This window comes from Rhinatrema bivittatum, chromosome 11 (assembly GCF_901001135.1).
Source record: "Rhinatrema bivittatum chromosome 11, aRhiBiv1.1, whole genome shotgun sequence".
NCBI classification, from domain to species: Eukaryota; Metazoa; Chordata; class Amphibia; order Gymnophiona; family Rhinatrematidae; genus Rhinatrema; species Rhinatrema bivittatum.
The window spans coordinates 4,427,099-4,453,543 of record NC_042625.1 but is presented as its reverse complement, the minus strand read 5'-3'; the positions used below and the strand labels follow the sequence as shown (position 1 = coordinate 4,453,543).

General features: G+C 43.5%; 1 protein-coding gene across 1 annotated transcript; it reads left to right on the top strand.

The window, feature by feature from the left end:
- The first annotated feature begins 11,494 nt into the window (after positions 1 to 11,494).
- On the top strand, positions 11,495 to 24,938 carry LIF (LIF interleukin 6 family cytokine). The gene is made up of 3 exons (XM_029571211.1): positions 11,495 to 11,609; positions 16,332 to 16,510; positions 19,207 to 24,938. Exons 1-3 carry the CDS (start codon positions 11,495 to 11,497, stop codon positions 19,615 to 19,617), a joined length of 705 nt encoding a protein of 234 aa, XP_029427071.1. The 3' UTR covers positions 19,618 to 24,938.
- Positions 24,939 to 26,445: the final 1,507 nt, after the last annotated feature.

The window sequence follows — 26,445 nt, the reverse complement described above, 5'->3', positions numbered from 1 at the left end:
TGAACCAATCAAGGGCAGGGCCTTTGACGCCAATGTTTGTTAGTTGTTCAAGAAGGATGTTATGGTTCACAGTGTCAAAGGCGGCGGACATATCGAGGAGAGCGAGAAGATAGGTTTGTCCTTTTTCCATGTTTAATAGGATAGTGTCTGCTAGGGATGTGAGCAGGGTTTCGGCACTACGTGTTTTTCGAAATCCGTGTTGCGTGGGGGAGAGAATGTTATGCTCCTCAAGATAATCTGATAGCTGTTGACTATTTTTTTCCATGATTTTTGCTATCATGAGAAGGTTAGCTATTGGACGGAAGCTAGACGGGTCTGTAGGAGGTAAGTTCAGCTTTTTTAGAATAGGTTTGAGAATAGCGAGCTTAAGAGGGTCTGGCACTGATCCTTGGGATAAAGAGAGGTTAATGATGTCTGAGATTGGCTTTGAGATGGTGTTTGGGATGTTGAAGAGCAGGTTAGGCGGTATCGGGTCCAAAGGATGTGAGGTTGGTTTCAGTTTTTTGAGGATATTTTCTACTTCCAGTGATGAAGTTGGTTCGAACGCTTCGATCATTGAGTTCGGTTTTGGTAAAGAGGGGAGGGTGAGAGAAGGTATTCCAGGGGGCGTGTGCAATGCGGCGGTTAGGTTGTTGATTTTTTTCTCGAAGAATTGTGCAAGTTCCGTGGCTTTGTTGACTGCAAGGTCATCGGGAATGGTAGGGGGAGATGGCTTGGAGAGTGCCGAGACATATGCGAAGAGAGCTTTCATGTCGAAGATGAAATGGTGGATTTTCTTTGCAAAGAAGTCTTTCTTCCTTCTGAGGATGGCGATTCTGTAAGCGTTAAGAAGGGATTTGTAGGCTGCCAGTGTAGAGGTGGATGGATTTTTACGCCAAATGTGTTCTTTTCTCCTTAGGTCTTGTTTGAGGGCCTTTAGGTCTGGGGTGTACCATGGTTTTCTATTCTGGGAGGAGGGGCATATGACTTTGGTGGAGGTAGGGCAAACTTGATCTGCAACTTTTGTGGTGATGTTGGTCCATGAAGTGATGGCTACGTCTGCATCTGAGAGGTCAAGGGGAATTAGTTCCTTTGAAAGATGGTATTTGAGGTGGTCAGAGGAGCAGGGTTTTCTGAATTGTATGGTAGTTTTAGGGAAGGATTGGGGAGGGTGCTCTTTGATCTTCATAGATGTGGAGATGATTCGGTGGTCTGACCAAGGGACTGGAGAGCTGTCAGGTGTGGAGGAGATAGAGATGCCGTCATTGATGAATATAAGGTCAAGGGTGTTGCCTGCTGAGTGTGTGGGGCAGGACAGGTAACTATTTGAGAGAAGCCAAGGTAGCTGAGTGAAAAGAGTAGCGTTTCGCAGTTGTTAGATTGTGGGGAGGCATCTACATGTAAATTAAAATCTCCCAGAATGATAGCTGGTTTGGTTGCGTTAATGTGATTCGTTATAAGTTCGATGATGGGGGAGGGGTTAGATTCAAGGATTCCTGGAGGAGCGTAGATAAGACAGATTTGGAGATGAGGTGATTTGAAAAGGGCCACTTCTATTTTGTTGGTGGCGTTAGAAAGTTGTAAGGTGAGGCCTAACTCTTTTTTCGCCACTAATAGAAGACCACCACCTCTTTTCTTAAGTCTGGGCATGGAAAAGATATCGTAAAGATTAGTGGGAAGTTCGTTTGTGATGACTATGTCCGTGGGTTTCAGCCATGTTTCCGTGATGGCACAGATGTCTGGACTGACTTCTACGAGGTAGTCGTTGAGGATGTGTGATTTTTTGGTGAGAGATTGGGCGTTGAAAAGTGAGAGCATGAAGAGTGAGAGTAGATGTTATAACATGTGCGCGTGCTACCCAGCGCATGCACATGTACGCCCAATTTTATAACATTTGCACGTAGGCGTGTTATAAAATCCGGGGTCGGCGCATGCAAGGGGGTGCACAATTGTGCACCTTGCGCGTTCCAAGTCCGCTCCGAGCCGCGCTGCCTTCCCCTGTTACCTCCCACCCCACCTTCCCTTCCCCTACCTCCCCCGCCCTTCCCCCCCTACTTTTGAGGATTTCTTTTTTTTATTTCAAAACTTACTTCAGCCCTGGGGCTGAATTAAGTTGTGCACGCCGGCCCAGCGGCTGTGCAGAGGTCTCTGGCCATGTTCCCGCTCCACCCCCGGACTGCCCCTTTTGTAAAGCCCTGGGACTTACACGCATCCCGGGTCTTTACGCGTGTCGCCGGGCCTTTTGAAAATAGGCCCGGCGCTCGTAAGGCCAGTTACGCACGTAAATCCTCTGGATTTACGTGCGTAACCTTTTAAAAATCCAGCCCATTGTGTTTAACTACTCAAGATAACAAATTAATTGTGTTCTCTGATGTATGTAAATAAATCCTAACTTGGAACTCTGAAACAAGAATATGGCTAATAGGGCCCCAATATTTTTTGTGATTAAAGCACATTTTTGGCAGTATGTATCGCTGTGAAAGCACCAACATACATCCATTTCACTAATGCTAGCGAATTGGGAATAATCACTGGATGTGAAGGAGTAAGCATAAAAAATCCCAAACTAGGAGTTACTGTACTTAAAAAAAAGTTCAGTGTATTGGTGCCATGCAACAAATCAAGGACAGAATGGCAAAGAAATGGTGGATCTCCATAAGCAAAAAATAAGATACTTTTATGTAATTAAAAATCTCTCAATTTACGGTCAAAGAGAAAGCAATAGGTACAGTCAGGGCCGGTGGAAGCACTAGGCGAACTAGGCCTGGGCTTAGGGCGCCGAGCATTAGGGGGCGCCGAGCAGTGGTATACCGAGGGGAGGTCATAGGGTGCCAATGCGGCCGCCGGTGGACCTCATCCCACTGGCGGCTGAGCAGTGAACTACCGCTGTGCTGTGCTGTGTGCCGGACACACACAGCAGAAAGATCAGCAGGGCCATGGTGGAGTTCATGTCACCACGGCCCGAAGAAAAAGGTCACGTCTAAACATGCAGGTGCTCCTCCTCCTTTTTCCTGCCCGTGCAACCCCAGAAGAAAACGTTGCCGGCGCCGCGTGGGCAGGAAGAAGGAGGAGCATCAGCCGCGTGCAGAAGAAGAGCAGCATTTATAGTCATCCACGAATCTCAAGTTGCAGCGGGCTGAGAAGAGCAGGAGGCCTGGTAGCAGGGCCGCTGTCGCGGATCCCAGATTGTGGGCGGCCCGAGAAGATCAGGCCACTGCAGAGCCCATCATGCAGCGACCCTGAGCCAAGAGCCAGAGCCAAGAGAGAGACTGAGGGCCTTTAGAGTGTGTGTGTGTGTGTGTGTGTGTGTATGAGATGAGTTGAGAGATTGTGTGTGTGTCAGAGTGAGTTGAGAGACTGTGTGGGAGTGAGGACCTGAATGTTTGCAGAGACAGCATGTGTGTGCTTGCAGAGACAGCCTCTGTAAGTGTGAGAGAGACAGCATGTGACAGTGAGAGCCTGTGGTTGAGCAAGACAGCATGTGGGAGTGAGAGAGAGCCTGTGTGTGTGAGAGTCAGATAGCATGTGCCAGTGAGAGACTGTATGTATAAATGATTTTATGAGAGAGAGCATGTGAGAGTGAGAAAGCATGTGAGAATGAGAACCTGTGTTTTGAGGGAAGAAGATAGATGGAGAGAAAAGAAATAGAAAAAAAGACAATATAAAAGGAATTGGCAAAAAAATAAGAAAGGGAAGGTGATAAAAAAAAAGCCTGTGACCAACCGATTAGAAAACTAAGATCAGACAGCAAAGGTAAAAAAAAAAAAAAATTACTTTTTAGTGATTGGCACATGTAATCTTTGGGAATGTGCAAGAGTAGCACTTTCTCTATGCAGATCTCACAATGTATGAGATGAGCATGGAGGAAGTGGAAGCCCACGGGGCCTGCACAGAGGAGGCAGCAGAATGGGCTTCAGTGCCAGTAGCAGCAATCGGCACCTCCCCAATAGCCACGCGGCAGCAGTGACAGTGGAATGAGAGAGGCTCCAAGGTTGCTGGCAAAAGAAAGAGAAGGGGTCTGCCTTTAGTGTGTGCATAAAACCTTTTCTAACCCCAGATGACTTCAGAACAGTACTTCAACTGCTCATTTTCTCTAACATCGACTACTGCAATTCCCTATTACTCAGTCTACCATTCTCCAACCTCAGACCACTCCAAATCCTGCAGCTAGACTCCTAACAGGCACAAAGAAATGAGAACATACAACACCCATCCTTGGATCCCTACACTGGCTACCAATAAAATACCGGATAGAATTCAAAACCCTGACCTTCACACACAAACGAATACATAAAGACCAAACAAACTGGTCAGCCACAAACATCATGCCTCACACGCCTCATCGAAATCTTCGATCAAACAACAAGGGCCTCCTGAAAATACCCACAGTCCGAATGGCACAACTCACAACAACTCAAGAAAGAGCTTTCTCCCTCGCCAGCCCCAAATTATGGAGCACTCTCCCGACTAACCTAAGAATGCAACCCAACCTAAAAACATTCAAAAAAGATTTAAACACATGGCTGTTCATCAAAGCCTACAAAGACAACCAAGGACACCCAACAACCTCCACGCAACAAACCACAAAACCGGAATTAAACATGCTTAGTTCCCAGAGACAACATAACAACATGAACACCTAACATCAACAGCTAAGGACATAACTTTTCCCATTGATTGTTAACTGCTACTTTATTATTACCTTACTATGGTCCCCTACCATACTGTACTATGACTTGACTGCCCTTTAACCTCTCCCGAGTCCCTACATGTACTTAAACCTGACTATGATAACGATCTTTGTACTTCCTTTCTATATCTCCCCTCTTTTTGAAATTTGTAAACCGTTGTGATGGCATTACCGAACGACAGTATATAGAACGTGACAAATAAATAAATAAATGTATATGAATGGGAGTCTGCCTGGGGGTGTATGTGTGTGAGAATGAATGGGTGTCTTCCTGGGGTTTGTATGTGTGAGAATAGGTGCCTGCCTGTGTGTGTGATGTATGTGTGCGTGAGAATGAATGTGTGCATGCCTGGGGGATGATGAGGGAGTGGTGTGAAAATGAATGGGAGCCGGCCTGGGGGGGTCAGTGAGTGTGTGTGTGTGTGTTTGTGTGAGAATGATTGGGAGCTTGCCTGGGTGTGTGTGTTTGTGTGTATGTGAGGGAGCCAGTGAGAGTGAGAGCATGAGTGTGTATGAGAAAATCCAGGGATGTAAGAGTGTGTGGGGGTGTGGGGGTGCGGAGGGGGAGAGAGTGTCTTACACCCTGAAAGTGTATCAGTGTCTGTGAGAGCGAGAGGTTATGGTGGGTATAAGAGCATGAATGTGTATGTATGTGACAGTGTATGTGTGAGAGAGAATGGACATGTGAGTATGTGTGAGAGAGGATAACCTCCTAATCCTGGACAATATCAGGGTGACTGGAAATCAAGAACTCCCACATATGGACAGCAGGGGCTTTTTAAAATCCTTATTAGTTTTAATTATTGGGTGTTATTTGATATATGTGCTGTTTTGAAATATTTTATTGGTGTTTGGGAAATTGTAAAAAATGTATATGATTTTAATTAATAGAAATTCTATTTATCAGTAGTTTTAAAATATTATTTTATTAGTATTGTTTTACTGTTATAACTGATGCTTTATGTTTCTTGATTTTATTTGTTTTATGAGGAATGGTGGTTCTGTTTTTCCATTGTTAATACACAGAGTCTGGCTTCTTGAGGTTTCCATTTCAGTTTTTGTCTAATTTGTGCTCCTTTATTTTGTATTCTGTATTTGGTGAGGGTCTGTCTCTGCTCTGTGTGTGTGACCATTATGAGAGATTCTGCTAGCATAGGGATCTATAGCAATCTGGTTTGTTTTGTTTCCTCAATAAGTGGTGTATTGGTATTCTAGGACCCAGTGTAATACTTACCCTTGCTTTTTCACAGTTAGGGTTATTATTGCTTGAGTCCTTGGTGTTATTACTGTTATGTTACAATGGGATTGCAGTATAGATTTTGAGTGTCTTTTTTGCAAGTTTTTGTGTTGGTTCACAATGTGCCTGGCAGTGGAAGGTGTTTGTGCTGCTGTTACTGTGAGGTGACACCAGCATTTGAAAATATCTTTTAGTATGATGAGCTGTAAGGGAAACATCCAAGCTCCATTGTTTGGGGGAATTTCAGTGGATGCACAGAGTTACAGAACTGGAGGTGCAGGATTTATATTGACATTCTGTCCCTCCCTATAAATTCCAGACTTCACTCTCATAGCCAAATAGAATTAGTTGAATGAGGCTATCAAATAATTTTATAGTGTGAAACTGGCCAGCTTTTTAAAATTACGCAGAAGACCCTTTGGACTTTTTTATTAATACTTTTTTTTTATAACCAATTTTAAAGCAGGATCCATGCTACAGAGGTGGGTGTGATGAAGAAATGTCATTTTGGCTCCCCCCCCCAAAAGAAAATTCTTCTGTCTAGCGACACCACTGATTTTCTGTGACCTTAAGCATTAGTACAAGAAGGATTAAGGGGGGGATGTTGGAGAGGCTCACAAATGCATTGGCCCCTGAGTACCGGAGACCCTTGGTGCGCCACTGGGTGCGAGCCATATGGGGCCGCAAGCGGTGGCAAAGAGGAGTGGAGATTTGGCGGGCCGCGAGCCGTGCCCAACCTGCTTGTGACCGGAAAACCACACAATCAGCGGGCGTGATCGAGAATGAGGTAGGAGTCAGGGCCGAGACCGGGGGGTGGTGGTGTGACCAGGGGGGTGCAAGAGAGAAGGCAGAGACATAAAGCAAACCTTTCCCAATAGCCCTTCTGTAATATCACTTACAAAAATGTTGAAAAGAAGCAGTCCAAGGGCCGCTTCCTGAGGTGCACTACCAGTAGCAGCCCTCTCCCCAGAGTGAGCTCCATTCACTCCCATGTTTAGCTGAGTATATTCAGTGTGAGAGTTGCCCCATAGAATATCCTCCTCCCAGAGTGAGCTCCATTCACTCCCATGTTTAGCTGAGTATATTCAGTGTGAGAGCTGCCCCATAGAATATCCTCTCCCCAGAGTGAGCTCCATTTACTCCCATGTTTAGCTGAGTATATTCAGTGTGAGAGTTGCCCCATAGAATATCCTCTCCCCAGAGTGAGCTCCATTTACTCCCATGTTTAGCTGAGTATATTCAGTGTGAGAGCTGCCCCATAGAATACCCTCTCCCCAGAGTGAGCTCCATTTACTCCCATGTTTAGCTGAGTATATTCAGTGTGAGAGCTGCCCCATAGAATATCCTCTCCCCAGAGTGAGCTCCATTTACTCCCATGTTTAGCTGAGTATATTCAGTGTGAGAGCTGCCCCATAGAATACCCTCTCCCCAGAGTGAGCTCCATTCACTCCCATGTTTAGCTGAATTTATTCAGTGTGAGAGCTGCCCCATAGAATATCCTCTCCCCAGAGTGAGCTCCATTTACTCCCATGTTTAGCTGAGTATATTCAGTGTGAGAGTTGCCCCATAGAATATCCTCTCCCCAGAGTGAGCTCCATTTACTCCCAAGTTTAGCTGAGTATATTCAGTGTGAGAGCTGCCCCATAGAATATCCTCTCCCCAGAGTGAGCTCCATTTACTCCCATGTTTAGCTGAGTATATTCAGTGTGAGAGCTGCCCCATAGAATACCCTCTCCCCAGAGTGAGCTCCATTTACTCCCATGTTTAGCTGAGTATATTCAGTGTGAGAGTTGCCCCATAGAATATCCTCTCCCCAGAGTGAGCTCCATTTACTCCCAAGTTTAGCTGAGTATATTCAGTGTGAGAGCTGCCCCATAGAATATCCTCTCCCCAGAGTGAGCTCCATTTACTCCCATGTTTAGCTGAGTATATTCAGTGTGAGAGCTGCCCCATAGAATATCCTCTCCCCAGAGTGAGCTCCATTCACTCCCATGTTTAGCTGAGTATATTCAGTGTGAGAGCTGCCCCATAGAATATCCTCTCCCCAGAGTGAGCTCCATTCACTCCCATGTTTAGCTGAGTATATTCAGTGTGAGAGCTGCCCCATAGAATATCCTCTCCCCAGAGTGCGCTCCATTCACTCCCATGTTTAGCTGAGTATATTCAGTGTGAGAGCTGCCCCATAGAATACCCTCTCCCCAGAGTGAGCTCCATTCACTCCCATGTTTAGCTGAGTATATTCAGTGTGAGAGTTGCCCCATAGAATATCCTCTCCCCAGAGTGAGCTCCATTTACTCCCATGTTTAGCTGAGTATATTCAGTGTGAGAGCTGCCCCATAGAATATCCTCTCCCCAGAGTGAGCTCCATTCACTCCCATGTTTAGCTGAGTATATTCAGTGTGAGAGCTGCCCCATAGAATATCCTCTCCCCAGAGTGAGCTCCATTTACTCCCATGTTTAGCTGAGTATATTCAGTGTGAGAGCTGCCCCATAGAATACCCTCTCCCCAGAGTGAGCTCCATTTACTCCCATGTTTAGCTGAGTATATTCAGTGTGAGAGTTGCCCCATAGAATACCCTCTCCCCAGAGTGAGCTCCATTTACTCCCATGTTTAGCTGAGTATATTCAGTGTGAGAGCTGCCCCATAGAATATCCTCTCCCCAGAGTGAGCTCCATTTACTCCCATGTTTAGCTGAGTATATTCAGTGTGAGAGCTGCCCCATAGAATACCCTCTCCCCAGAGTGAGCTCCATTTACTCCCATGTTTAGCTGAATATATTCAGTGTGAGAGTTGCCCCATAGAATATCCTCTCCCCAGAGTGAGCTCCATTCACTCCCATGTTTAGCTGAGTATATTCAGTGTGAGAGTTGCCCCATAGAATATCCTCTCCCCAGAGTGCGCTCCATTCACTCCCATGTTTAGCTGAGTATATTCAGTGTGAGAGCTGCCCCATAGAATATCCTCTCCCCAGAGTGAGCTCCATTCACTCCCATGTTTAGCTGAGTATATTCAGTGTGAGAGTTGCCCCATAGAATATCCTCTCTCCAGAGTGAGCTCCATTCACTCCCATGTTTAGCTGAGTATATTCAGTGTGAGAGCTGCCCCATAGAATATCCTCTCCCCAGAGTGAGCTCCATTTACTCCCATGTTTAGCTGAGTATATTCAGTGTGAGAGTTGCCCCATAGAATATCCTCTCCCCAGAGTGAGCTCCATTTACTCCCATGTTTAGCTGAGTATATTCAGTGTGAGAGCTGCCCCATAGAATATCCTCTCCCCAGAGAGGATATTCTCCCCAGAGTGAGCTCCATTTACTCCCATGTTTAGCTGAGTATATTCAGTGTGAGAGTTGCCCCATAGAATATCCTCTCCCCAGAGTGAGCTCCATTCACTCCCATGTTTAGCTGAGTATATTCAGTGTGAGAGCTGCCCCATTGAATATCCGTGACAAGTTATATGGCTTAACTTTAGCCAGATAACTTGTTTGTTTTCTGGCTTACTGAATATTGACCGCTAGGCATTTAGCACCTGTAGTAAAACAGTAGAGCAGAGCTGCCAAAACCTGTCCTGGGGACCCCACAGCCAGTCAGGTTTTCAGGATATCCACAATGAATGTGCATGTCAGGGAGACTCAGAAAATTCGCACATATTCATTGTGGGAGCCCTAAAAACCTGACTGGCTGTAGAATCCCCAGGATAGGTTTGGGAAGCCCTGCAGGAGAGTCTGAACTATATTACTACAGCTCACTTTTTATTAAACTTCACATACAAATAGGACAAATCTGAATTTTCATTAAGTAATCTGGAGTGCCATATTTGCCATGTTGCAAATGTGGCAGTCAAGGAATATTTTGTTTTTTTTTAATTAACTTATCCAGGGACTACTGCTAGAGGATGTATAATATCTTAACTCAGTTTGTCTCCCAGAGCACTATCCTTGCCTGCTAGGCAAGTAGAATTATTCCAATTCCACATTCTGACAGTTTCTTAACACAAAACGTTAAACCTCCCTCCTTCCTTGACTGCTGGATCAGAATGTCATGAACTTATAACAATGCTGTAATGTTGAATTCTGGTAGGGTAATTTTCAGTGGCCCGTTTTAGGGCTAAAGTTGCATGTGGTGGAATCAGTGCCGACACAGACATACAATTATGTACATACTTTCAAAACTCAAACATACACATGTAAATGGTTTCCCCTTTCCAAATTCCCACCTGCACCAAATTGGCTTATGTACATAGCTTTACACGCATTGGGCCCTATTTGATTTTTAAAATGCCACGAATATGCATAAAACAGGGTTTTAGGTGCATAAGTCATTTTGAAAATCAAGCCCCTAAGAGCTTAAGTTTATAATTGTGAACAGGGGTAAAGTCTGCTTCTACCTTTTACATGTAGACTTTACCCCAGACTTTCTAAGCAAACTTATGCCTGTATTTTTGTCTTGAATATTCAAGTGTAAATGCTTGAATATGCACATAGATTAACTCATGTAAAATTACACCTCCTCTTTGGAAGGCATAACTTATGCAGGTTAATGTAGGCATGCAATTTTTCAAATCAAAAAAGTATTTACAGAAGTTTCAGTTCTGCCCTCCAGGAATGCATCTCTGCATTACATGCATACTTTTGTGTGAACAGATCCTTGGGCTATTTTAAAATAACCATTTACTTAAATGGCTTTGAAAATATGACCCTAAAAGAACACTTTTCAAAGCAATTTACACATGTAAAAAGCATTTTGACCATGTTAACTGGCTGTCTGAAACTGCTAAATGCCCGTGCATTATGAAACAATACAGAGGCTTTTAGCCATGTTGAGGGGAGGGTCTCCCAGGGCTGTGTTTAGGTTGGAGACGACATTTTCAAATCTTCACATGCACTTTTCCAGCAAAAATATGCCTGCAGAAAAAGCAGGCGCAAATCCCCACAGTGTACTTTATCACCACAGCAATCTTCACAGAGAATACGTGCACACATTCCCTTTGAAAACTAGGGCAAAGCCCACAGATAAAAACCACGAGCAAACATTTTCCCAGGCAGTATGAAAATTACCTTTACATGTTGTCCAACACAAGATCTCTGGCTATAAAATATGACATTCATGTAGAGAGTATTTAACCTGTGCTAGAGAAGCACAGATTAGCATGGATTGTCTCAAGGTACTGGATCATAGAAGAAGTCATTAATGTCAACACATCAATGACTACAAAATTATTTCCACACCTTATGAGAGCACACCCTTGGGTCACTACCTATCAGCTAGAACCTCGTCAAATCTCAATATCCAATAACACCATTATCCTTTAAGAACTAGCTAGTTTTAAACACACTGGTCTATTTTCATTTCTTGCTTTCTTAACTCCTCTTTTGGCAGTAAATTGGATGTGATGAAGTAAAGGTAAATGAGGCAGGAAAACCACTCTCACCACAACTTAATTCATGCCTAATGAAATACAAAATATTGTACAGTGCTTCTTGGAAGAAAAAAAACCCTCATTCATAGTTTCCACTTTTACTTCCTGCTTGAGCGAGTCACTACTGGGAGGGCTATAAATGATTTTTTTTCTAAGTGACTTCAGTATATAATGAGGCAAATTTCCCAATTTCAACATGAAACACTGAATCTGCTCTGCTACAGCACCAGCTACCAACAATTTGCCTACAAGGATAAGCTGCAGACAATGAAGTTCTTGCTAGCAGGTAAATTCATGTTTTTCAAGTCTGACTGGGCTTGCTGATTCTTTGAATCTATCAAGAAACTATTTTGGACAAGTTTTTACTCTGCTCTGAATTAAGCCATTAAGTTGGCAATGGGTATAATCGTCTGCTGTTAATGATAAAGCTATCAGTGTCACGCAAATTCATGGAGACTTCTTGGCAGTACTGTAGTACATTCTTTATTGCCTCTCTGGCACACTTGATGCAACCAACCTCAGGCTAAAGTGAACTTACCAAATATTTCCTAGAGGGTACTGAATTCTTTCAGCTTTCTGTCTGACAAAGAAAATGAGAAATGTGAGTTGTAAATGCTTTGAACCTGTCACTATTCATTTTAGGAACAAAACTTTTCTGGCTAGACAGGACCATGAGTGTTTCAGAGTTTTGTTTGAGAGTGTTAGTGTCTATTCTACAAGGCTATAGATTCTACTAGGACCAAGAATAAGTTTGTAGGCAAGCCCCTGCTCATTCACTTTGTGAGGTCAGGGAGCCTGGGTGCAATTTCTTCAGGGATTCTTCCATTCTGAGTCAATGGGAAAAATAAGCTGATGTTTTACTTTTTTACATAATATTGTGGTAGTGCTGGGAAAGCAAATTCCAAGTATGTGCTTATCACTGGCAATACTCTCAGCATGGAAAAAACTTGTGCCATCACTGGATATAGAAAACTCATCAATAGCTGCTCAAGTCACAAGTTCTGGCTCTGATCTTAGAAGAATTTATAGCACAATATGTATTACCCTATCTAAGCAATGTTTTATCAAGTGGAATTTTATACCAATGTGGTTAAAGGCATGACTGCATTGGGCAGGCAGTTTCAAGCAGCAATAAAATGTTGCCCTGGACACAAAACTCTAATCTAAAACACAAACCAAATTGACATGTCATGAACCTGAAATTGGTTCACGAAGAGCTGACCTGAGGAAAATGCCTGAAGCATTTCCTGCCACTGATGCCTAAGACAGCAACTTTAAAACAAGAGCGGGTGCCCATACATTTACCCATGCATGCACGAGCGCCCACATATTTACCTATGTATGCGCGAGCACCTGTATATTTACCTATGCATGCGCGAGCACCTATATAGTTACCTATGCATGTACGAGCGCCCATATGTTTACCTATGCATGCGTGAGCTCGCAAACGCAAGAATTTTAAATTGTCTGCACAAGTGCGTGTGTACTATTTAAAATACACCTAGCGTGCGTATGTGTGCTCCTAATTTTAAGCAGTTACGCGAGCAAACGTTAATCGCATATCTTCCCTAAGAATTTATCAGCTTTAACACCCGTGGCTAAGCAGACTTTAAAACATGCACCAGTGAAGGAAATACCCAATTTGACCTACTAGTCCACCAGGTTGCCCAGCCTATTTGTAGGTTATCCAGACCCCTCACCTAGTCATTTTAGGCCTAAAACGAGTTTTCTTCAGACTTACACCTCATCAAGAGCAGGTAACAGCCTGATGCGCACTGAGGGAGTGGGATTTAAAATTTGGATTTACGTGCGTAAATGTTGACCCTCGCCCTGGAACACTCCTAACATACCCTAACTCCACCACATTGGATAGCTCATGCATGTGCATATATGCACACAATTGGGCCGTTCTAAAATACGAGTTGTTTTTACTCGGCCCAGATACTTGTGGAGATGGGCCTTTTAATGCGAGCAACTCTATTAAAATTCACCCCTAAGTGTCTGGCCAACTTGGCTAATTCAACCATCCTTTGGTAGCTAACAGAAATAAAGAGCGAGCCTACTTTTTATTATCCTCTGTATTCAGAATCTGTATTCCAGCAACCTGGAAAACACTTAGCTAAAGGCCTTGGATTTGTCTGTAGCCAACTAGGCCTGTACCTAGGGGAGCAAAAATCTGGGGGGGGCAGGGAGGGGGCAGCAGGCTGACTGAAGATTTGTTGCCTTCCAGCTGTGCTGAATCTCACTTAGCAAAGAACAGTCCTCTGTTTCCTGATGCGACCCCTCCCTTCCCAAGCAGCATGCAGGGAACAGGATGAGAAGGGGTAAGTATGAAGCACACAGAGCAAATGGGGGGGGGGGGGGAATCATTTTGGTAAGGTTAGGAGTGGCTGAATGGGGATCATTGGGAGCTGGGAGTGGATCAGCTAGAGGAAAAAGGGGCAGGGTCTGTGTGTGTGCGAGCCAAGGGATTGGTATTGCTGCGAGTGCCAGATTGAGAGGTTAGAGATAGGAGCACAATCGGGACACCTGCCTCTTCTTTTCCTCTCCCACCGCTGAAATCCGGGTTCTCTCTTCCTTGAGTTAGAATTCTATGCCCCACATCCTGGAACCCACCCTCAATATATCCTACACCCTCCTCCCCTTCCTCAGTCCCAAACACTCCCTCCATCCTTTTCTCCCATCCCAGATTCCTGATTTTCCCCGTTCTTCGATCCTCCCCATCCCTTCCTTTCTGTTTCTTCCCCCATGCCCAGTCCTCTTTATTTCTCATACTCTCCCTCCTATCCCTAGTCCTTTCACTTTCTCCTCACCCTATTCCTCATCATCCTCTTTTTCTCTCCCCATCCCCGGTCCTCTCTCTCTCCTTCCCTTCTGCCCATCCCCAAGATCTTGTCCCTGCTCTGCTACTTTTCCTAACCCAATAAAAAATAAATTATACAGAAGCAAGTTTGGAAAATTTCTTAATTTTTACAATATAATAAAAAAAGATGGAAATGTTTGTCAGTGGCTTCACAAGTTTCCAACTTTTGCCACAATCTGAGCTGGGGCAGCAAGTTGTGGGGCTGTGCCTTAGACATCCTGCTCCCTGGTGTCAGACCTTAGTCTGGGGGTGGGGGAGCAATAGCAACAACAATGCCTAGGACTAGGAGTGCCAAAGCCCTGAATCGGACTTTGCAGAGCTAGAAGGCTATGAAGAGAGCAGCAACTATAGCAGCACTGGTTAATTTGAGGAAAAACATTGTGAAGATGGTTTTCAACCCTGTGCATTTTGGGAGAAAGCCTGTGTATGTGTGTTTTCGGTTTGTTTGGTTTTTGCCCCAAGTTTAAAAAGTGAATGCAGCCTCGTACTTTTGCTGTTAAACTTGCTTTGGGTACAAAATACCAGCAGACATTTGTACTTGCTTTTTCTGAGGATTCCTTTTTTTTAATGCACAATAAGATGTGCACAGTGGAAAATATAACCTACACCTGTTATTCTCTTCCCCTACCAATTCCCTGGGAATGTTTCCCCATAATGTGGCTAAAAGTCTGCATTGTGGAACAAGGTGCCTGCTGTCAGCTGCATTCAGGGAAGGTCATTTTTAGAAGGCCAATTTACATGGCTAAGTTGCTTCTTACTCTTGTAATTGGTTTTGAAAATTGAACTCTTTAGTGCTACTTCATATAGATTTGTAATGACATGAACTCTCACACAGCAGTAGTTTTAGTCTTGTTATTTGTGATGGTGTCTAACTAGTACCATCAGAAATAGGAAGATAGTTTGGGTTGGCGAGCTCTCAGTCATGGTGAGATGGAGGCACAGATGCCTCCATGGGGTCTCATCCCTAAAAGTTCCCAAGAGCCAGCCTCACAAACACACACATATGAATCCAGTTACTGCAAAGGGCATATGTTATTTGTAGGATATCTATATATGTATATATATATCCCATGCCGGTTGCAAGATACATGCAGGTATAACATTGCCCTCTGCTTTTAGATATTTTCCCTTTATCAAAGTTGAAATCTGATGGTAACTGAAGTTGTGATGTTACTTCATTCATTAGCTATGTTGTATCAGCAGTAAGAGGGCAGTCTTGTGGCCGTCATTTCTCAACCTTTAGGATGGTGGAGGTAGGGTACAGACAAAGTACTGCCCCCAGAAGAATAACAGCAGATGGCCCAGTGTAGACTGTGCTGCTTAAGCGGCGTGAGTTTGAAAGGATACATTGCTTTATATTCATAGGAAATGAAGTAAAGTGGTACCTTGGTAGTTCACTTAAATACATAGAAACAAAGATCAGCAAATGATTTGTATGTAGTGCTATATCACTGGACTAACAAGGCTTTGCTGAAGTCTGTTCCCTTCATCAGATTGTGTACAGGAGAGGAATTTTACAGTTTATCTTCTGTTAAAAGTAGGAACTCTCTATACCATCTCCTGTTCTTGGAGGGCTCCGCTACTTATCCCCATGGGAAATGCATGCCTTGTTTCAGTTAAGATGTACGAGAACATTCATTACAACAAGCTACCAGTTTCAGTTTTTGTTATCACTTCTGCACCTTTGACAGCCTAGCCTATTCCTTTTCCATGGCATCAAGTCCAAATCAACGATAGAATCCTTGTCATGGGTCTTGAACATTAAAACAAATTGTGAAAAGACATTAACTGTTGGTCATGGAAATAGGGCTGAAATTAATATTGTTTCATGCAAGAAAAGCGCACTAAACAGCATCTGCCTTCTCTCTGCGTGTGGAAGAAAAAGACCCCAAGAATCAACAAAATGTGTTTTTTCACTTGTAGGTTTACCAGCTGACTCTGGTTTCTCTGATAGGATGATGCAGTCCTGGTTTTATGCTATTATATGCCTTGCATAAAATACAATAGATTCGGGACTGAACAAACCTGTCCTGACTAGATGGAGCCAATCCGGGGTGCTATTGATGTGAAATGGAAGCAGGGTGCAGAATGTCTCACCTGGCATGCTGCAGCTTTTCTTCTCATGATCTTCTTCTGTATCAACAGGAGCCTTGCACTTCTTGTTCCTGCATCACTTAAGGCTGGTAGTTAGCAGGGTACTGCCATGGACCTTCCAGAGCCTCAATTGTGAAAATTTGGGTGTGTGCGGTAACAACACCAGGCAGCAACTTCAGAGTCAAGTGAGGATATTAAACGACTCGGCAAGCATTTTATATGATACCTATGTAAGTTTGGCTTTTTTTGGGGGGGAGGGGGGGCAGGGAGGACTTGGCAGTTTCCTCTTTCTCCTTCGTAGTTCCAGCTCAGTCGAAACAAGGGCTGGGATCTGGCTCTATGAGCCTTCATCTGACACTACCCGGGGATTTTATATTCCTCCCTGGGCCTAGTGGACCTCGTCTGGTCACTGCAGTGATGACCTCGGCCAGGGGCCATGCACCAGGGCTGCTGCTGCTTCCCTGTAATCGTGGGCCCGGAATCCAGCCACTAGGTGTCACCCTTGAGCGATGACATTGCCTCTGCAGCATCTCCAGCCCAGCTGACCAAGGAATCAAAACAGGGAGCTTCCTCATGACAGCACACAGTATTGTCACTGGGTCAGCCCCTAACTTGCTCTTTTCAATGATACATAATAGTTTGTTTTAAAGAATTTATGAATTGCTCTCCCAATTCTTGAGTTAAAGGGTTCTCAAGATCTCTTTGCTCTGGCAGGACTCTGCAGTTTTCAAGTCATTGTTTATTTTATATTGCAGTTATGTCAATTTATTATGGGATAAAAAGGGCAAGATCTCAACCTACTGGCACTGACATAAAATGGTACTTTATGAAGGTAATTTTAAAAGGAGTTACGTGCGTAAAGTGCACTTACACATGAATATCCTGTGGACAATTCAATGGCATATATTGTAGCAAGTTTCAAGTGTAAACCTGAATTTTAAGCGTGTAAATGCTTTCTAAATTCAGGCTCAATGGGATCACATAGAGCATTGCAGCATTTTACTGGAAGTGACTTCCAATGTCATAAAGTGCAGTCCTAGATTCAGTATGCAAATGTATTTCTAGTAGGATGGAAGAAATAATGGGCCGGATTTTCAAAGGTTATGTGCGCTGGGCCTATTTTAAAAAGGCCCGGCGGCGCTCGTAAAGCCCCGGGACGCGTGTAAGTCCCGGGGCTTTACAAAAGGGGCGGGGCATGGGCAGGGTGGGTGGTCTGGGAGTGGGGCCAGAGGCCTGCAACACAATTGCTGCTGTGTCAAGGGGTTGTGTGCTTGCAGCCTACCGGCAGGCGCAAAAGGTAAGATAAAACCTTTGGGGGCGTTAGAGTAGGGCTGGGGGGGGGGAAGGTTAGGGGAAGGGGTGGGAAGGTCAGGATATGGGGGAGGGAACGGAGAAAGGCAGTGCGGCTCGGTGCGCGCAAGGTGCACAATTGTGCACCTCCTTGCGTGCGTCGACCCTGGATTTTATAACATGCGCACACCTGCGAGCGCATGTTATAAAATCAGGCGTATATGTGCGCGAGCCGGGTAGAGCGCGTACATGTTACAGAATCTACCCCAATTTGCACAGATCTTGCAACCAAAACACCCAGTCTTTTTTTGAGTGGAAAAAGTAAAGATCATTAAAATATTGTTGACCAATAAAACTGAACTAGGCAATTTTCCTAGGGATGTGCTTGTTTTCTAACAAAAAGAAAAATGCAACAAAAACCCTTGCTTTGTTTCATTATAAGACAAAACCCAAATTCAATTCATTAGGCTTTTGTTTCTGTTTCAGAATGCTGTCAGTGCCAAACCTCTACCCCAGTTCAGCATGCAGAAATGTAAAAAAGATATGTCCCTCTCCCCCCATCTGTTTAAATGGGTTAGAAGAGATCCCTAGTCTCTCTTGCCCCACTAGATTCTGTTTTTAAAATGAGGCTGGCACCGTTTTGTTTTACAGTTGTGTGCTGTATACCATATGGCCATTAAAACAAAATTGCACCAGCTTCAAGGCCAGCTAGCACCATTTTCAAATCAGGAGCTAGCTGGGCAATGGCAACTGGGGATCATTCTTGCTAAGCTACATCGGGGAAGGGGGAATTCCATGTTGACATTTCTGAGTACTGAAGTTGGAGTCTCTGAGTTGTATAGGGGCTAGGGGTGTGCATTCGTTTTGAACTTAAATGTAAAACGCTACTTATTATTTTTTTTAACTTAAAAAAGTGATGAGGCGAAAACGATCGGATTTCCAACGTATTCAACATAGCTATGTTGAATACGTTGGAAATCGCGATTGTTGATCCAAAATAAAAATTTAAACCCTCACCTTCCTTAATCCCCCCCCAAAGACTTACCACAACTCCCTGGTGGTCCAGCGAGGAGTCAGGACGCCATTTCTGAATTCCTTTGCGAGGAGCACGTGACGTCGGCGCCACGTCGGAGTGACGCGGCGTCACGTGATTCCCCGCGGGGTCGCTCCGGGATCCTCGTTCGGCCCAAAAGGAACTTTTGGCCAGCTTGGGGGGGCCTCCTGACACCCCCAAGCTGGCCAAAAGTTCCTTTTGGGCCGAACGAGGATTCCGGAGCGACCCCGCGGGGAATCACGTGATGCCGCGTCACTCCGTGACGCCGACGTCACGTGCTCCTTGCAAAGGAGGTCAGAAATGGCGTCCTGACCCCGCTGGACCACCAGGGAGTTTTGGTAAGTCTTGGGGGGGGGGGGGGGGGATTAAGGAGGGTGAGGGGTTTAAATTTTTATTTGCACATATGGACATAGACTCAACTTATGGAATTCTCCATATGTCCATATTGACCGCAAATGACCCCCCCCTTTCGACTTATGGACTTATGAACATAAACTTTTGCTCTGCACATCCCTAATAGGGGCCATCTGAACTGCACCATTGCATGAGCTGGAAATAATACTTTTGTTCTTCTTCATTTAGGTCTCCAGACAAGGGTTTGACAAAAGTGTGGATGAAATCTGCAGGCCAACAGGCATTGATTTCCCTAACTTCCACCTGAATGGAAAGGACAAAGAAAGGATGGTCGAACTGTACAAAGTTTTCACATACATGAATACATCACTTGGTAATATCACCAGAGATCAAAGTGACCTGAATCCAGAAGCCAGAGACCTATTGGCGTTACTGAACAACAGTTCGGCATTCATCAGGGGGGTAATCTCTAACCTCACCTGTCGGCTGTGCAAGAAATACAAGGTTACTGATGTGGATGTCTCGTATGGCAGTAGTACCAGAGGGAGTAAAATATTTCAGAAGAAGAAAAGAGGCTGCCAAGTTCTCAGGAAGTATGTGCACGTTATAGATAAAATTGCTCAAGTGGAGGTCAGATAGACGTCCGGTTTCAAAAACCTGACAACCAGAAAAAGCTAAATTAAATTAAAAAATACTGTATTTCATTAGGAAACTTGCCCAACCTATAGCAGCAGGCCTCTTCTGCCCAGACATGTCTGCCCTACTTTCAGTGTTCTACATCTGGTCACTTCCATTAACGTTGCTGCTTTCTTGCACCAGAGCTAAGCACTAGGAACTGAATTTTGCAGCAAAAAGGAGCATCTCCATCTGCTCTGTGATTTAGGAACAAAGATCCGGCATAATTCAGACATTTAACCCATTGATATAACTTAATAAAATAAGAAAGCAATAATAAGGCTGCTTTAAAATATGACCAAAGGCAAATTTAAAATAAAGCCTTTAGGACTGGAGTTCTTTTCAGGGTAACCAACCTATGCAAATTAGCTCTGTTCTGTCACAGTATCATGATTTATTTTTCTATTCAGAAGGAAGATAAAGGCCTCAGTGCACAATAAGACATAAGATTCTTTATGCATTATCCTGCTTTGCTTGCAGAATCTGCCAACTGCAATAATTTCATTAATCCACAATATAGCAAAGGCTTTTTCTAATTCTAACCTCAAATTGAGCAGGAAGCAGCAAACCTGTGAAAACCCTGAAACCAAATTTGAGGTTTGGCCTGCTCATATTTAAACAAGGAACATAGTGCCTGGGTGACTTCACTCTCACTATATCTCAGTTCCTCTAACCCAGCCCTTTGCGAAATACCACTTCCTCCCAAACCCAACCCATGCAAAAGTCATGGGGGATTATTATCAAAAGATGGGAGAAAATTCATAAAGTTGAAAAACAAAATCCCTGTACATCCAATTTGGAAATGTATGTTTGTGGCAACATATGAAAGACATAATACTTCACATAGTTTATGAGTAGCTGTCTCAGATTAGAAACGAAGAAAAATATTAGAGATTTCTGGTAAATTTTTGTGCAATATGATACATTTTCTAATGGAAGCTCATAACAAATAGGACATTTTAAATTTATATTTATTTCATGTTATTTATTTATTTTAATTTATGGATATTTATTATATTATGTTTGATAGTGGATGCCCTTTGAAATTTTAAGGTTGGTGTTGCCATTACTCATGTATACAGCTGACACCTGACTGTCAATGCTGACAGACTGAGTCAGTCCAGGTTTTACCCCTTTTGTCTCTATAGACTCGTAGGACTAAAAATCTAGTGATGCAATGGGTAAAAACCAGCAGCGAATCAGTCTATGAGGATTGACCTGAATCAGGTGGCAACTCATATGTAATGTTTCCATGGCACATTTTTCTGGTAACTAGCCTTTTGGGTCTTGTGCCTTAGCGTGCTATTTAACAAAGCTGCTTCTCATTTTAAAGACAGAAACCAAAGAGAAGAATAAAGAAGCAATAGGTGAGAGAAAGTGAGCTTTCTCTCACCTATTGCACCTACTGCAGGACATACTCACTTTCTGTTCTTTGTCGTGTGATGCCACAGAGGAAAGGAAAACTTCCTATCTCCTGTCTGCTTATCATGTAAAATGTGCACTGCAAGATTAACGTAAGCTGAAATGTTCATTGCCTGATAAGATTTATCTGTCATTTCACCATAGGGCAAGTGGCACTGGAAAGAATATTATTCACTGTGTGATGGATTCATTTTGAGTTCAGCACACACTGAGTCTATGGAACGTGCTGTGTTTTAAGGCCAATATGAATTTGTCTTTAGATTCAGTTATCTTTAACTAATCTGTCTTTCAAACTGGAACAAAACAGCTTTCCTTTATTCAGAAAATATATTTTATTAATTTAAGAAATATGATGTGCCATGCTGGGTCATATCAAAGGTCGATCAAGCCCAGCATCCTGTCTCTAACAGTGGCCAATCCAGGTCACAAGTACCCAGAAAATCTAAAAGAGTAGATCCAATTCCTTGTTCACTCCCAGAGGTAAGCAGTGGCTTTTCCCAAGTCCACCTGTTTATGGACTTTCTTCCAGCAACTTGTCCAAACCTCTTTTTTAAACCCAGCTATACTCAATACCTTGACCACATCCTCCAGCAATAAATTCCATAGCTGAATTGTACATTGACTGCTCTATCTTGCTTAGTTGCTAGCATCAATAGCTGGATTCCATCCTGATGGAATAGGCTCTCTCCTTCCCAAAAAGTTCTCAGCTTGCCTCTGGGGACCTCCATGTGGAAATGGAAGTATTTCAGATAATTCTACCCTGGCAGTGCTGGATTTTAGTTTACTACCTGGAAGCCTAAATTTAGCCTCCAGAACTTCCCTATGTCATTGGTACCCATATGTACGCCAGCCAGCTCCTCCCCAGCACTCTCTAAAATCCTATCCAGGCGATATGTGAGATCTGGTACCTTCACACCAGGTAGACAAGTTACTAAGTTATCAAGTGATCCTTATGGCCACCAACCACCCAGCTATCTATATTCCCAATGATTGAATCCTCAGTAACAATAGCAGTCCTATCCCTACTCTCTTGGATGCACAGCCTTGAAGATGCACTCTTGATGCAAGAGTCTAGATAGCACAGCACATGGAGGGCAGGTCCCAGTTACAGGAATATTTCTTGCCACCAACCTTGTATTCTTGCTTCTCCAAAGCAGCAGAGGCTGCCAGAATGCAGGTGGAACCAGTTTACTGTGTCCATAAAGGTCTCCTCTATTATATTTGTCTGCTTCAGCTCCTCTTGGTCAGCCACTCTTGTTTCCAGAGATTCTACTCATTCTATGAGTGCTAGGAGCTCTGTGCACCAGATGCACCCTTACCTCTCTCCAACATATGGCACTATGGCACTCAGTGCTAAACACTGGATAATTCCCAAATTATCATAACCATAGTATTTATATAAAACTTTTGCCTGCAAAATTTTGGAGACCTGATATGTAATTATTATTTTTACACAATTACAAGTATCTACCTCAGAAGGAATAAAATCCAAGTCAGCCATGCTGACACATTTGCATCTGTGAACCACAGGCTCACATGGCTGTTATAGATTAATTTATTAAGCAGCTGAATGAACTCTTCCACTTAACATATTTACAAAGAAAATTTGACTCTGTACATTTTTAGCTAAAAGATACCCAACCTTCATCTCTATACTCAGAACCAGTGAACACCACATTGACCCACAGGCAGAAACACAGTTCTCAGGAAAGGAAGTCTGTTGAAACCTTCTGAATGTGATTATGATAATCACAGTGTTTAAAGAGGATACTTTGGAGGGTATGATAAACTTGTTTGAAGAAGTATGCTGTAAAATGTGAACCACTATAATACTAAGGAAAGTCATGTTTGCCTGGGCCGAACTTTTTTTTAATGCAATTTTGACTATTTTATGCATAATCTTCTTTGAGACAATCAAGCAAATATAAAATGAAGTGTCTATAAGTAAGGCTTCTGTTTTGGAGATTTTCACTGGGCAAACCGCAGAAACTAATGGGAGAGCCAAGCTGCGGGCAATGCTGACCTCCTACAGCTTGCCGGTATCTACAAAAGACACAGTGGTGTCCTGGCAGTTGCTGGAAATTGGTGCTACTTACAGCTTGGAGCTCCTATTAGGCTCTGTGACTTGCTAAATTAAAATTCCACCCCAAACCAGAAGACCTAGCTATAACCTTAGGCAGGCCCATCAATGTCAGAGTTGCAGACAATTGGACCTAGATGTATTGTGTTACTGTACTGTCGTATCTGTTCATCTATGACTTAAAAATTAGGGGCGTGGAAGAATCTGGCTCATCTTAAACCAGCTGTAACTAGCATGAAAGCACTATGGGGCCAATGTATTAAACTTCATTTCTAGTACCATAAGCACTATTAATACACATATACTAGCTTGCATTGGTATTAATGCAAAATCAATGCTAATAAGGTAATGAGATGCAAAAGTATGCAAAATAGCTTATTATTAGTCCAGTAAAAAATTCCTCATTAAAACATGCAAAATATAAGGCAGATGCAATTAACAAGAAACATAATTATATCTGATGTAAATTTTTTATATTACTATCTGCATTAACAAATACTTTAAATCTGTGACAACGCATGGCTCATTTGCATCTCATTAATATTGGCTGCTAATATGCTTGTTAAACATGATGTTATTACGGTGTTGTACATTAGCTCTTATGAACCTTAATGTGCAGTTATCTGATATTTCCTCTTCCCTTCCTATCTAGCAAAGCCATCACTCTGACAGTCTCAGCTCTCTGCAGACCCCTGCACTCTAGCCAGACAATAGGTTTTGCTGTTTTGTGGTGGCCGAGATTTCCTTCTCATGGCTATAAACTCTGTCTCCACAACCTCCCTAGCACTGGCTGGCCTTAATAGTTGAGCTCAGGTTGGAGAGTTGAACCTGGATCTCCTGCACAATAACATCACTAAGCCACTGGGCTGATCCTTCACTTATGGTTTCTTAAATTATAGGGCTATTTTTCTAGACCAGATTACCTGAATCAGTGAAAAGGACTATTAACATAATTGCAACTAAAATTTTAATTATTAATGAGGTTGGTTTTTGTTTGTTTGTTTTTTTTACAGTTTTTGTCTGAGGTGGCTTATATGCAAATTATTTTCTCTATTGTGCTCATAAGAAGTTTAAATTTTTATGTTGAAAAAATATGAATTGCATCTCTAGTATGTAAAGAGTCATGTTCTACCTTTCTGGTTATTTGTAAGCATGCACTCAGATGCAATAAAATTATGATATAATATGCAAAGTTCAAGGCCAAGAAAAGAACTGACGGTTGTTGTCTTGCAAATCCACTCTTTACTGCAGTGGGACTGGAAGAGATGGGACCGGACCGGTCCCATCTCTTCCAGTCCCACTTTTCAGACTCACCTCCCTTTTTAAGTTCTCTGTTTACCACTGTCCTAGTATGACCTGCACTAGTCATGCACATACCCATTCAAACCTTTGTGGCTTTATTCACCTGAAAATGTAGAACTGATCAATTAGATCTTTTCCAGAACAAAGTCCTAAAACATGGCCACGAGCAAGGTTTGAATCAGATTGCACCCCATTCTGCTTTTACGTGTAACCTGGCATTCTGAATGAGCACTGTTTGTCACTTTCTCTGCAATGCAGGCTGTATGTTTCAGGGGCTGATTTTTTTATTCATTGAAAAAGAAGAAAAAACTGTCAAGGTTAAATAAAACACATTCACAGATTCATGCTAGAAATAATTTTCATGAATGTACTTTAACCAGAATGTTGAATGTAAAATATTTAAATATTTATTTTTTTATACAATTGAATTTATATTTTATGGACAAAATATACATTTTCTATATATATAATATATAATAAAATCCACTTTTTTCAACTGGCTATCAATGTCATTCGTGGAAGACTGTTTGCATGGTTTTGCTGTTTGAGGGTGTATCCAGAAATCTGAGCGCAGCTTTCAAAACTGTCCATAGTACACCATTTGCACGTATAAGTGGGCATATAGAGATTTATGCTAGTACTGTTTGTTATGCGGTGAGAGCTGGACAGTTAATAAAATACCATGTACTTCTGTCTCAAAAGTACACATGTATGATTCAGTGCACACGTATATTTGTGATGCAGGAACACGCATACTTTCTCTACTCATCTTATAAAATTACACACACATATATATAGTGATGGACACCAAATTCAATCAATACTATGTGTTGCAGGTTCGTGTCACTGGCCACTCTCCCAGTCGCAATCCGGCTGGAATTCTCCAATTACATAAGCAATTGAACCACTGGTTAAGCCTCTGGGGGATGTTTATCCATGGTCCCTCTGCCCAACTTCTCCTTGAAGCTTCCCCAATTGCACCCCCGGAAGCTCATTCCAGGGTGTCACAGTTATGGGTTCAAGTGCTCTCTCCCCAGTTGATGAGTTGGGTTTAAACACATAGGGGTAGATTTTATAAAAGTACGCACGCGCGTACTTTTGTTCGCGCACCAGGCGCAAATAAAAGTACGGCGGATTTTAATAGATATGCGCGTAGCCACACGTATCCTTTAAAATCCTATGTCGGTGCGCGCAAGGCTGTCCAAAATCGGCAGCTTGCGTGCGCCGAGCGGCGCAGCCTGCCTCTGTTCCCTCCGAGGCCGCTCCAAAATCGGAGCGGCCTCGGAGGGAACTTTCCTTCCACCCCCCCCCGCACCTTCCCCTCCCTAACCCACCCCCCCAGCCCTATCTAAACCCCCCTACCTTTGTTTTAAAAGTTACACCTGCCAGAGGCAGGTGTAACTCGGGCGCACTGGCCAGCCGGCTGGTGTGCAATTCCCCAGCCCGGAAGCTGTTTTGGAAGCCTCGGCCACTACCCCGAAACGCCCCCGGGCCGGAACCATGCCCGCGGCCCCGCCGCCGAATGATGTGCCGCTGCAATACACCCCTCGACACGCCCCTGACATGCCCCCCCCCCAGGAAAGCCCCGGGACATGCGCGTCCCGGGGCTTGCGCGTGCCGCCGAGCCTATTCAACATAGGCTCGGCGCGTGCAGGGAGAACTTGGGGCAGGTTGTCGGGGGATACGCACGTATCTTACGTGCGTACCCCTTTGAAAATCTGCCCCATAGTCCCAGATTATCCTTGTAGTTCAAAGTCTCTATAGCTTTACTTTATCAAACCACATAAGTCTTGAACTCATAAGATAAGAAAGCAATTCTCAGCTTAATCCTCCTGCATGCTGCTCACAGATGCTTCCTGCACAGCTAAGCTTGGGAACCAGGCCCTACTGCCACCTCCCTCCATAGGCTGCAGAAGAAAATTATTCCTCACCTGCTAATTTTCGTTCCTGTAGTACCAAGGATCAGTCCAGACGGTGGGTTATGTCCC

What these genes read in the sequence shown, in the direction of transcription:
- LIF (XM_029571211.1), top strand. Translation starts at nt 11,495, where the DNA reads ATGAGGCAAATTTCCCAATTTCAACATGAAACACTGAATCTGCTCTGC. An exon ending in AATGAAGTTCTTGCTAGCAG is followed by an intron (nt 11,610 to 16,331) that starts GTAAATTCATGT and finishes CTGTATCAACAG; the next exon opens with GAGCCTTGCACTTCTTGTTC. An exon ending in GCATTTTATATGATACCTAT is followed by an intron (nt 16,511 to 19,206) that starts GTAAGTTTGGCT and finishes TTCTTCATTTAG; the next exon opens with GTCTCCAGACAAGGGTTTGA.